Source organism: Mandrillus leucophaeus, unplaced genomic scaffold, assembly GCF_000951045.1.
Source record: "Mandrillus leucophaeus isolate KB7577 unplaced genomic scaffold, Mleu.le_1.0 Scaffold202, whole genome shotgun sequence".
Lineage (NCBI taxonomy): Eukaryota > Metazoa > Chordata > Mammalia > Primates > Cercopithecidae > Mandrillus > Mandrillus leucophaeus.
This window is the reverse complement of record NW_012102055.1, coordinates 4,918,568-4,932,324: the sequence shown is the minus strand read 5'-3', so window position 1 is coordinate 4,932,324 and position 13,757 is coordinate 4,918,568. Positions and strand designations below refer to the sequence as shown.

At 42.4% G+C, this 13,757-nt stretch overlaps 1 protein-coding gene across 1 annotated transcript in view; it reads right to left on the bottom strand.

Moving 5' to 3' along the window:
* CFAP61 (cilia and flagella associated protein 61) overlaps positions 1-13,757 on the bottom strand; it is a 317,571-nt gene that overhangs the window by 289,840 nt on the left and 13,974 nt on the right. Inside the window, exons 3-6 of the mRNA XM_011979531.1 lie at positions 8,952-9,102; positions 5,917-5,993; positions 5,039-5,106; positions 4,679-4,805 (exon numbers count right to left, since the gene is read on the bottom strand). Of these exons, the coding sequence (XP_011834921.1) occupies positions 4,679-4,805; positions 5,039-5,106; positions 5,917-5,993; positions 8,952-9,102 (423 nt within the window). The remainder of the gene's footprint in view (positions 1-4,678; positions 4,806-5,038; positions 5,107-5,916; positions 5,994-8,951; positions 9,103-13,757) is intronic.

The following is a 13,757-nucleotide window of genomic DNA, read 5'->3' as shown; positions in this document are numbered from 1 at the left end:
TTCTCCAGATACATGAAATCCTGTGCCTGCAAGTATCAAAACTCGAATTTGAACATGTGGATCGAGGGCTTTCTAAAATGTGCCACACCTCTCTACCTTCTGCAGGCAAAGGCACCAACTGCCATACTGTCGTACAATTCACTTCCACATGAATTCACTACTGTCCACTTATCTTCTTACAAACATCCCTTCCTCACTGCAAAGTATCCACTGTCATCTCTTTGCTATCATTCCTCCTGTGCTTTGCTTCTTTCAGATTTTCTGTGGGCACACCATCAGGGGCCGTATGTGCAAGATCTCAGGTTAAGGTATCCAGGTTTATTTCAAGTTTTGTGAGCCTTGTCCACTGAAGGTTATAGTCCATAGCACTCAAGTTTTCAAGAGAAGAAAGGAAGAGAAGGAGGAAGCGAGGAAGGAAAGGAGGGAGAAAGGGAGACCAAACCACAACCATCTGTTACCAAATGCTTACTGGGAGCCAGGCACTGGGCTGAGCACATCCCACACCTTTTCTCCTGCACCCTGCATCCTGAGTGATAAGCGGGGTATTAGGGAGTAAATTAACAGACAATACCTTACTAAAAAGTGAAAGGAATAGGGAATTTTTGGATGGGCTGTTTCTATACATGTCATTTTCAGTGTTGGATTTATATACAAGTTTTCTATTACAATAATGCCTTGCTGAATAACTAAGTTGGAAGTACTTAAGCCCTACATACCTCCAGAAAATGATAATTCCCAAGATACAAGTCGAGTATCCTGACTAAAACTTAAGAAAACACTTACAGAAATTCGCCTCTGTCAGTTGTAACTAACTCATATCTATCCCCTGCCTAATCCTTTGAAATTGTCTAGAATTGCCTACTTTGTAGGAACATGTTTAATCATCCAGTAGGATGTTAGCTTAACTCGAAATTACTTTAAATTCAAGTATTTTATTCATTTAAAATGGAACCTATAAAAGGCACTCAAACTCTCACACATTTAGACAAACGCAATTTAAAGCAACAAAATATTATTTTGACCTAACAGATGGGGAAACTCTTTTTTTTTCTTCTTCTTCTTCTTTTTTTTAGACAGTCTCGTTCTGTCGCCAGGCAGAGAAAAAGGAGAAAAAGAGCAAATCAAGCTGTGGGTTGGGGAGAGGCCAATGTCTGGGCAGGCGGGCCCCCTCCCTCTCACCCAAAGTTCTTCTGATTTTTCTTTAATAGATATGGAAGCATCCAAGTTATCTATTTTTTCTTAAATGAGTTTTGGTAATTTGTGTTTTTCAAGGAATTGGCCCATTTTTATCTAAATTGTTGGATTTATTGACATTGAGTTATTTGTAGTGTCCCTGTATTAATCTTTTAATCCCTGTAGGATCTGTAGTGATATCACCTCTTTCATTCCTGATACTGGCAATTTGTCTTTTTTCTTGGTCAGTTTGGCTGGAAGTATCAGTTTTATTCATCCTATCTGTGCCTTTTTAAATTGCCAAATCTAATGGCTTCTCTTTTACTCAAATAATTTCATTGCCCTGCATCTTTCGCCACTTTATGAGTCTGAATTTCTTCTATATTCCTCTCCTTCTCTTCTAGTTTTCTTTCTTATTATTCATAGCTTGTTTTCATTTTTCAAAGTTCTGCCCTGGTTGGTCCTATGCTTTTTCACAGTACAATCTCCCCCTCAGCAAGACAATCTCCTTCATTTTCATGATCTCCCCACTTATTGACAAACTGACAACTCACAAATGTATATCTCAAACCTGGCTTTTCCCTCTATTTCGATTTCCAACCTTCTCCTGTCCATTTAAATCTATTATTTCTACTTTCAGTTAATAAAATCACCATTTCCCCTAAACTTGAATTACCATTAACTCCTCATCCCTCAACTCCCCCATCCAACTGTAACCAAGTGCTACTCTCTAACATGTCTCTCTGTATCTATGCACCTGACCTGATCCTTTCCCCACCATGTAAACCAAAAATAAAATTCTAAGCCCCTCAAACCAATTGAATGGACTCCTCCTCTCAGCCAAGGGTATTCCAACATAAACCTGAAATACCAGTTCAGCCCATGATGGGAATGGGTGGTCAGTCATGCCTCATTATACTTTCCCTTTGGCATTAACGCACAGCTGACCAGGATTAACATGAAAACAGAGACCTTAAGAATGACAGAACAGACTCTTTGTAGGAATAAGATACCAACATGACAGCAGGGCAGGCCCTGAAATAAACTGAAGTATTTTACCCCAGAATATATTTCTTTGACATATTTTGAAATGGCCCTGTAAAGCTGTCTCTTCTGGGAAAATTCTGCATTCTGTGGGGAATCCCCTTCCCTTTCCAGGCATTTTTTTTCCTGATCCAAGAGAGAATTAACTAAGAGTCAGGCATATTTTTAAGTTCGATAAAAAATATTTACAGTCTATTCTCTCTGAAGCCTGCTACCTGGAGGCCTCATCTGCACAATAAGAACCTTGGTCTCCATAACCCCTGTCTTAACCCAGACACTCCTTCGTATTGATTCCAGGTCTTTAGATAAACCCTTTCAACCAACTGCCAATCAGAAAATCTTTGAATCTGCCTATGACCTGGAAGGCCCTTCCCTGCTTTGAGTTGTCCTGTCTTTCCAGACTGAACCAATGCACATCTTACGTTTATTGATTTGTGTCTTATATCTCCCCAAAATGTATAAAACCAAGCTGTAGCCCAACCACCTCAGGCATAAGTTCTCAGGACCTCGTGCGGCTGTTGCAAAGCCCTGGTCACTCGTATTTGGCTCAGAATAAATCTCTTCAAACATTTTACCGAGTTTGACTCTTTTTGTCAACAACCTGGATCTCTGTGACCTGTCGCTGCTAGAATTCCAGCCTGTGTCATGATCTCCATGATCTTGGTTTCTATCTCTATCTGATTCCTATCTCTATGGATGCTTTTCACCCATTTTGTACATCGTAAAAGTGTAATCAGCAGTACTGTATACACTTTTTGTTTCTAAGTCTGCCTTCACTCGGCATAAACCTTCTGAGATTGATTCACGCTACTATATGTAAATGGTTCATTCCATTGAATTGCTGAGTAGCATCCACTGTATAGATGTACCACAGTTTGTAAGAGTAAACAACATTTACTGATGGATGGACAATTAGAGGGTTTTTTTGGGGCGGGGGGAGCGGTTGTAATGAAGCTGTCTTCATCTCTCTCTGTGCACCCCGCTTCTCAGCTACCAACGTGACAGTTAACTGAAGTGAGTCTCTCCCCACCACTTAACTCTAAGGCCCTTTGTCATAGTAATATTTAATATTTCCTGGGCCCTTACATGTGGCAGGAAGTGTGCTATGTGCTTGACATTCATTAGCTCACAATCATCACTATCTTGTGCTGTGGACAATAGGCTTACACCCACTGACAGAGGGAACTTACACCCCCGCAGAGCTCACTTTCCTTTTGTAAGTTAACCCACCTGGTGAGCAGGAGAGCCAAGATCAGAATCCACATCTATTTGATGCCAGCATTGCAAACTCTTAACAACAATGCCATACTACTGCTACATGCCTGGTAAATGATAGGCTCTTACTTTTATAAAGGTTTTAAAACTTTTAAAATACTTTTCTAAAGAAAGTCAGCATTCCTCAAACACAGCAATGGCTGATCCTAAAAGATACAATTTATTCTTCACTGATAATCCAAGCAACCACCCCTGTGAGATGATTTCATAATGCACTCTTATTTCTAATAGCCACTTTACATCGCTCATGGTTGTGTGAGTCAGAACTCTGGCAGGGCTCAGCTGGGCATCCTCACTTGGGTCTTTCATGTGGCTCCAATCAGAGGTCAGCTGTGCTGTAGATATATGGGGCTCTCCTGGGCTGGGCATCCACAATGGCTCGCTCATACAGTGGGCAGGGGAAGCTAATTGTCAGCAGGAGCCCAGCTGTGGCTGTCAACCACCCCTCCCCTGTGAATATGTGGCTTCTCCAGACTTCTTACATATGGCTGGCTTCCTCCAGAGCAAGCATCCTGAGAGTGCCAGGCGGAAGCTTTCCAGCCTCACAAGTCCCAGAGCACCCCTTTGGCTATGGTCTACTGGTCAAAGTAGTCACAACCCATCCAGTTCCAGGAAGAGAGGATGGAACCCCCAAGGCTTGAAGAGAGGAGTGCCAAGGTCACATCAAAGAAGAGCCTGCAGGGTGGAAGGTGGTATGGCAGCCATCTTTGGAAAACACTGCCACAGCCATCTCCCTAAAACTGCTGAACTTGGGGCACCTGATGGTAGAGACTTTCAACTTGGAAAATCCCTCTCTGGGGTCAACAGCATCCTCACTCACTGAATGTCAGAAAATAGTTGGGTTTTACCAGGAAAACTGAACAGGCAGGTTCATTTTCAAGCTTGTTTCATTTGGAAGTTATCTTACTGGTGTGGGACCTAGGATTGTATGTTTTCAGAAACCCCTAAGGAGTCAATGCATAACGTTATAGCCATATAGAACGAAATGCGTATCATCAGATAGCCCTGCAAATAATGTCATTAAGGGGAACTATAAAGATATCCAAATGAAGTAATGTTTATGGGTATTGTAAAAAATTTTCATCTGAGCTATGGTCACTTAGCATTGGTAGTTGAAAGAGTCTTGGGAAGATGACTGTCCCAGTGAAGCAAGCTTAGGTCACACAAGGCATGACTCCAACCGTACCTGGCTTTGCGAACGTGCAGCTGAGGATAGTGGCTGTGCCTGTGACATATATGCACTGCAAAGTCTTCCTCATACGTCAGACATGGAATGTTCCCCACTTGGTCAAAAACAGTTATGAGAGTTGAGCCTAAATCACAGAGATAAAGAAACATGTCCTTATTTATCAAGAAATAAATTTGGGATGTCAGAACAAAATGTAGTTTCCATTCTAAATTGTGCTTTAATTGTTCTAATCAAATATGCACATGATACATTGAGGGTCTGGAGACCATTCTTATTTCTCATTCCCCAAAGCACCATTCTGGGAGTGAATTTTCAATGTTTGCTACTGGGGACCAGAGGTGGTTGGGCGGGCCTTACCTAGGCTCATGTAGGACGGCACGATGAGAAATATGAAGTGCAGCTCTGGCACTGCCTTATACACGGTTCTGGTGAGGAAAGAGAGGGTGGGCTGGTGTTAATAACAAAGCAGTCCCATTAGCTGGCACTTTATGAAGACAAACGCTGTCGCTAAAAAGGTGAGGTGCTCCTAAATCCACATGGGCTCCTTTGCTCCCCACCTACAATGGCAAGAACAGCCTCAAGGCAATTTCTTTTTCTTCTCTATTTTTCCTTGGGTTCTAAAGGGCCCCTTTTCGATCTGTCCCATGGAGGCAGAGAGAATAAAGGGTGCCATGTTCATATGGCACACCAGATTTCTGCTAATATTAACCTTTGACCTGGCATCTGGACGGTCTGGTGTGACATTACAAAGTGACTTGAAAGCTGCGGTCACCACCCCCAAATGTCTGTGCAGGCTGTCAGAGGCTGTCAGAGACACATCGCCATGACTCGGTAGCCCTGCTGGTCATTTTCCATGCATCCTATTATTCAGGATGCTTTGAAGTCTGTCATGTTAATAAACATTTCTAAGGATAAGATGAAGAAAAGCAGTTTTTAGAAATGTTCAAGCTTGTGACACTTAACTCTTCTCCTACTCCTCTCACCCCAAATCCATTTCTTTAAATTACTGTACTACCAGTTTGCCTCAAATGATATCAGCGTGCAGAATGGACAATAGATTCAAAGAATTATCTTCTTTCAGAAATATTATTGCTATTCAAAGTAAATATTTTAATATAGCCACAAATTACAACCAAATTAAACACCCCAAAGAATTTCATGTCTTTTAAAAACTATTTCAAAACTATCCACATAGTCTCTTTCATGTTCACCACTGCACCGCCCCATCCACTCACCGAAGAATCTCTTTGCAACAGCCAACAGAATACTCATCCACGGCGACAAAGAGGTGCATGAACAACGTATTCAGGGGCTGCAGAAGAAAAGAGAACACAGATTAAAGGCTGAGTCAGCATTCGGGCTAGGTCAGAGCAGGGCTGGAGGAGGGTTTCGGGGCATCCACAGACACAGAACAGCCTGGCATTCAGGGTTGATATTTTATGTCTTAAGTGATGCAACACCCAGGCGGCATTGGAGCTGTCTCACTGAGTCCGTTTGCCGCCTTCTGTCCTCCTCGCTCAGAATTATTCAAGGAAACAGGGATCGTAAATGAGTCCAGAGCGCCCGCCCTTCCTCCTGCCCTCACGAATGAGCTGTGGGCAGGGAAGAGCCTGCAGGGGAGTGAAATCGATTATTAACTCAGTAGTCTTGTCCTCAGGGGTGTCTATGCCAAGTGAAAGACAATCACCCTTTTCCCGGTGCTCTTGAGTCAGCAGCTGCTGCTCTATTCATGTGGCAGGCAGGAGAGATTCTCTTATGAATTTGAAAAATGGAAGGCAGATGTCACGTTCAGAATCCATTGGCTTGTTTTGTTCAACATTCCCAGAGTCAGAATCAAATATTACTCTTGGGATCCAGAAAACCTGGGAGCCGAAAACTCACAGTAGCAAGATTCTAACATGACTTTCCAGTTAAATCTTCCAAGTTTTAAAAGAGCTTTGTCTCCTCCTTCTGCAGATTTTTAAAGTGGCCTAAACAATGAGTAAGTGGTTCAAACATCCACACATTGGTCCACTCAACTCGGTACCTCTGTGCTTATGAACAAATCTTCAAATTCTGGAAATAGTGCAGACGTGGACTGGCTGACTGGTGAGGGTAGTGCTAGCACCTATATCAGGACAGCACGGGTGCTGCCTAGGTTTCTTGTTTTTTGAATAACTTTCTAGACAGCTTTGTGGGACCAATGGCACTTCTGTGTGCCTTGCCCCCATTTCTGTTGGATGGTGTGTGACTCAGAAGCACTCGGAAAGAACTATATGGTGCCTAAAAGCGCAAGAGGAGAACCATGTTTTGATTCATGAGCTAGAAAACTCCCAAAAGGCAAACAATACAAATCCCAAAAGTCCAGATAACGATGACGACGACATGATTTTAAGCACTTGCTGTGTATTCACTCATTTAATCCCACAATAATCTCACTCAACATCTGCCTTACATTCTGAATAGGACTAGCCTCAGGAGCACATGGCTTATGATTTGCTTGATTTGTCTCCCAAATTCTCTCTTCCATCATAAATATGACAATGCAAGATTTATTCTTTAGCTTTAGGATAAAAATCATTACTTCAGCTGCAAATACCCCTGGGATAGGTATTACGTTAAACCTTAAGGCTCTATATACTGGTGACATCCAGCAGAAAAGTAATGCAAGCCACAAATGTCATTTCAAATTTTCTAGTAGACACATTAAAAAAGAATAAAGACAAACAGGTGAATTAATGTTTAATATTTAATCTAATATTTAACCTAATATATTCAAAATAGTATCATTTTAACAAGTAATCACTATAAAAATCATTAATGAGATATTATACACTCTTTGTTTTCTACTAAGTATTTGAAATCTGGCATATTTTATACTTATGGAACACCTCAATTCAGACTAGCTACATTTCAAGTGTTCATTAGTTACATAAAGCTGGTGGCAACCACATTGGACAGCCCAGCCCTATGCTGTCATAGAAGATAGTTTGAAAAGAAACAAAAGGGACATGTGTTTATGAGTAAGAGTGTTAATTTATAATTTTCAGAAAGGTAAAATCATAACCCTAATGCAAATATAAAATAAACAGCTATCAAAGGTTTATTCAACTTCAACTCATCAATTAATGAGGCAACCAGTGAGATGATAAAAATGATTCTTTGCACTTGAAGAGCTGGATACTTCAGCTGATTTACTAGGAAAAGGAAAGAATAAGATTGCTGGATTAGATACCAAATAACCATAATAAACCATAAACTTTGAGGCTGCCTCTTTCCAGACAGGAATTCTTTACATCCTAATGGACAAAAATCTACAGGCTAATCGCCATTCCTACAGCATTGTAAAACAGGCTAGTCAACCAAAGGTGCAAGCATTGGACTGAAATAATCTTTTTGGTCTATTTCCAAGTTTGGGATAATTTTTCTGACAACAGTCCTTGGGTATACAGGGTGGCAGGGTAGGAGAGAGCACAAAAGATGAGGGGAAGGCACCATCTAGTGAAATAAATGCTGAATAATTTGCTTAGGGGTGTGTGTATGTGTGCACATTTACACACGTGTACGGGGGGTGAATTCACCCACATACTCATTTGGCATTCCCTTTTCTTCTGACATGAGGGCTCTGGGGACATGCTGCAGAATTCCACCATAAGGCAAGGGTGCTGCCCAGAGTTGCAGCCTCTGGCACTCCACAAAAACTGGGGCCTGTCTCTAGCCTGGCTCTGGCAGGTTGCATGTAGGGAAAGCTCAGATTTGGCACCAGGTACCCAGGCCAGACTCCTGGGAACCACTAACCTAGCTTCTGTTGGCCGACAAGTTGCCATGTGCCGGCAGCTAGAAGACATTAAATAAGCCGAGGTTCACGAGGGCATTTTGAAAATTATAGAATGTGACAGAAGTCTGAGGCTCTGCTGTCATGATTACAAGGGCAAGCGTGTAGATGGCAGGTGCTCTCCTAACATATCAATGACCTTGGACACTGACGCCTGGAGAACAACGCGAGACCTGGAAGCACACGTTTGACACTTCCACTAATTCTTCCCCTGCCCTCATTAGTGGAGCATGATCCAGGCCTTGCCAGCGGCTAGCCAACTTGGCAACTCCCTGCCCTTTCCTATCCCTTCTGGCACTACTCTCAGCCCTTTTCCTCCCCACCAGCTACCTTCACTTTTAAGTGTCATGATGTCATACACTGTTCAGTGCAAAACTTGGAAAGACATAATTACAAACACAAGACTCCCCCTCAAGATTCAGGGTGTTCTAATAAGCATTGTATGTGATTTCTTACTGTGCATGGGATGTCATTGTCGAGCTCCCGGAACACTGACACCCAGTTGTCCTGCTTGGCAACATTCCAGTTGGGGTAGTCCAGGAAGGTGGCCTGGGCCATGATCTCCTCCTTGTCATTGCAGAGGGTAACAGCAAGGTTTGCCTTTTCTCTGTAGAAATGATTAAAATTGCAAACATGAATAAGATTACAAAAAGTGAGGTGAGGACATATCATTTTTTCCCCTCTGGCTACTGGAGCTCAGCAGCCATTGCATGAGGGCTGATAATCTTTGGAAAAGGTGGGAATGATATTGCAGCCACTTTGGGGTACATCGTTCAGGACAAGTGGTGCTGTTAACTAAACTTGTATTCAAAATGACATTTCATGAGAAAGGTATTACATTTATGATATTGAGTATCTACTATCTTTCCCTGAGAGATTGGCTAGGAAGATATTTGACTACACAGTTTTCCCTATCCTCTCCATGTTGCCAATACCACTGTGTTTGACCTAAACATCTGCGGTTAGGGTGGCCAAGTGTCCCTCTTTGCCCAGGACTGGGAGTGCCCAAGATATAAGACTTTCATGGCTTAAAAACATGAAAGTCCTGGGCAAACTCGGATGAATGGGTCACCTATACACAGTGGTAAAGCTAACAGTTTAGCTCCATCTCAGTTACCATTCTCAAGCAGTTCTTCCAAACTGTGAGTCCATGTCCCTGGGCTTACTGATTCATTCATATGGAATCTGGGAATCTGGATTATCGTCTGACCCAGCTGCAGAAATGGGGACTCTCAGGGGTCTTGCTTAAGCTAAAGTAACCCGGTGAGTTAATAAAGCGAAGAGAGGAGAAGCAGGCCTTCCAGTCTTATTCTGGTGGTTGTCTCAGAGGGACTATCTTGACAATCCCTCCCAACTGCTACCCTGTCTTGTGGCCCATCAAGGCAGCAAGACTTAAAGGCAGCCTATAGTTTACCACCCCAAGAACCATTTGTGCATAAATTTAAATGTATTTTTTACTTTCTTAGTGAAATAAAATATACTGGCATCTTAGGTTGGAGGAAAAAATAGTTAAACAGTCACTCAAAATACAAAGAAGGCAGCAGTTACCCACGTTCCTTCTTGAGGAGAACAGGAAGAAGCAAGCATGTAACTGGAGGAAGAGGAGACGACAGGAAGACAGAAAGTGACATGGGCTTTCCAGCTATGTTTTTATCACAGAAGGAATACATTGTCAGTGCAGAAAGAATGAGAAAATCTAAGCAAGAAGAGAAAAAAATAATTTGGAAAATCAGTTTTAATCCCACCTTCCATAGATAACCAACTACTGTCAATACTTTGGTTTCTGTCTCTCCAGACTTATCTTTTCATGAGGGTAACTATATGTTGAAATGTACATCGTGTGTTTTTAAAACTGGAATCTGGCCAGGCACGGTGGCTCACACCTGTAATCCCAGCATTTTGGGAGGCCAAGGTGGGCAGATTACTTGAGGCCAGGAGTTCAAGACAGCCTGGCCAACATGGTGAAAACCCATCTCGACTAAAAATACAAAAATTAGCTGGGTATCGTGGTACATGCCTGTAATCCCAGCTACTCGGGAAGCTGAGGCAGAGAATCGCTTGAACCCAGCAGGCAGAGGCTGCAGTGAGCCGAGATCGCACCACTGCACTCCAGCCTGGACGACAGAGCGAGACTCCATCTCAAAAATAATAATAATAAATAATAAAAAAATAAAAATGGAATTCCACAACCTATACTATTTGTAGCCTGCTTTATCTCACTTGACAGTGTACCCTTTTACTAGAGCAGTTCACCAAACAGCAGTCTCTCACACACATGCACTTCCTGTACTTTTTCTTTAAATCAATTTACTTTGGGCTTAAAGTTTTAATAGGAAATATACATCGCTACCATAAATGGAAAACCAGTATCTCTTACTATAAATAGAAGGTAAAGGCCGGGCGCGGTGGCTCAAGCCTGTAATCCCAGCACTTCTGAAGGCCGAGGCAGGTAGATCACAAGGTCAAGAGATCGAGACCACTCTGGCCAACACGGTGAAACCCCACCTCTACTAAAAATACAAACATTAGCTGGGAGTGATGGCACATGCCTGTAGTCCTAGCTACTCGGGAGGCTGAGGCAGGAGAATGGCTTGAACCCAGGAGGTGGAGGTTGCAGCCAGCCAAGATCATGCCACTGCACTGCAGTCTGGCGACAGAGCAAGAGTCTATCTCAAAAAAAAAAAAAGAAGAAGAAGAAGAAGAGGAAGGGAACTATAAAAATAAAGATGTAACATTTAAAACAAAATTTTTTCCTGCATGTAGCAAGTGAAATCCCCCTGGGTACCACCAGATGTACGGACCTCTTTGGGAAACATTGTGCTGGGGATATCAATCTCAGTGCCTGCAGCCACTGTCCCTTCTCAGAGGAAGACACAGCAGCCACATATGATCACACTCCTCAGCCACAGGGGAATGAAACAGGGCTGCTCCTGGTCCAGGGGCCCCATACAAGCACTGGCTATCAAGGAAAGGAGGCAGTAGACTGTCCCAGGTTCCTAGAATACAGTATCCACACAGGGCTCTTTAGCACGGGGATGCAGCCCCAGAACTTCTCACTGAACCCTTCACTTCCATCTACCTCTATCATCTCCCTCCAGCTCTTGGTCTTTTGGGCTCCTCTGCCCCAGACTGCCAGAGTCACGACCTATGGTCTCAAGCTGAGAGTGCTCCCTCTAAACCAGATGAGAAAATGCACCAGACACCGTACACGTCAGCTCTGACGATAGTGGCGATGGTAGGGAGGAAGAAGTGGGCAAGAATCTGGGACAGCGCAGCCACCATTCCCTCAGGGAAGCAAAGAACAATGTGCTCCTGGAATCCAATTCTAACGAAATGCATTTATCCATGGGAACCTCAGAATGGCAGTTGGGTCCTATAGTACAATTAGCACAATACTATATACCACATAGACATTAAAGATTCAATATGCTTCTGTGGGTTGGCCTGGGAAGCCAGTCATGAATTACTTTGTTTCAATGGGAAAATGCACTACAGTTTACAAATAGCTGACTGTAAAAAGTAACTTTTGTAGCATTATCTTTTTATGTATATAATTTTTACTTCTTATTACCCCTTAGCCACTAGGTCCTCCACAGCACAGATAAAGATCACCATGGGAACAAAGGGAAAGAAGAGGATATACACACACACACACACACACACACACACACACACACCCCATATATATATTTTTGACAGAGTCTTGCTCTGTCACCCAGGCTGGAGTGCAGTGGCACGATCTCGGCTCACCACAACCTCCCCCTCCGGGGTTCAAGCGATTCTCCCACCTCAGCCTCCCGAGTAGCTGCGACTACAGGTGCCAGCCACCACGTCCAGCTAATTTTTGTATTTTTAGTAGAGACAAGGTTTCACCATGTTGGCCAGGATGGTCTCAATCTCTCTCTCTCTCTTTTTTTTTTTTCTAATTATTGTTTCTCTGTGGTCTCGCTCTGTGGTCTCAATCTCTTGACTTCATGATCCATCTGCCTCAGCCTCCCAAAGTGCTGGGATTACAGGCATGAGCCACCGCGCCCGGCTGAGAAGGCATACTTTCAAATGTTGGATTTTAAACTCTTCTTTGTAATAAGCCAAATCCAAACTGAAGGAGCCCTATTAATACACACACACACACAGGTATTTCATACAAAATGGAAATCAGAGCTCTTTTCATTGGAGCGATGCCTCATTTATTCAACTGCTTAGGAAATTTTCCCAGTATAGCCAAAACTTACTTTCTTTTTTTACAGTCAGATGTTATACAATTTTTAAATAATATTTTAACGTGGTACAATTTACATGCAGTGAAATGATTTTGTGGGTATAATTTAACTAATTTTAGAAAATAAATATACCTTTGAATCACATCCACCCCCTTCACACATAAATTAATGTTTACATCATCACGAAAAGTTTCCTAATTTATCACCCAGTAAACAACCCATTAAAATAATGTGGACTGGTTACTGTCAAAGCATATTAGTTTTCCTACTCTGGAACTTTATTTTTATTTTATTTTATTTTTTATTTATTATACTTTAAGTTCTGGGATACAAGTGCAGAACATACAGGTTTGTTACATAGGTATACACGTGCCATGTTGGTTTGTTGCACCCATCAACCCGTCACCTACATTAGATATTTCTCCTAATGTCATCCCTCCCCTAACCCCCACTCTGACAGGCCCCAGTGTGTGATGTTCCCCTCCCTGTGTTCTCATTGTTTAACTCCCACTTATGAGTGAGAACATGTGGTGTTTGGCATTTTGTTCTTGTGATAGTTTGCTGAGAATGGTGATTTCCAGGTTCATCCATGTCCCTGCAAAGGACATGAACTTATCTTTTTTTATGGCTGCATAGTATTCCATGGTGTATATGTGCCACATTTTCTTTATCCAGTCTATTATTAAAGGATATTTGGGTTGGTTCCAAGTCTTTGCTATTGTGAATGGTGCTGTAATAAATATACGTGTGCATGTGTCTTTATAGTAGAATGACTTATAATCCTTTGGGTATATACCCAGTAATGGGATGGCTGGGTCAAATGGTGTTTCTAGTTCTAGATCCTTGAGGAATTGCCACACAGTCTTCCACAATGATTGAACTAATTTACACTCCCACCAACAGTGTAAAAGCATTCCTATTTCTCCACATCCTCTCCAGCATCTGTTGTTTCCTGACTTTTTAATGATTGCCATTCTAACTGACGTGAGATGGTATCTCATTGTGGTTTTGATTTGCATTTCTCTAATGACCAGTGATGATG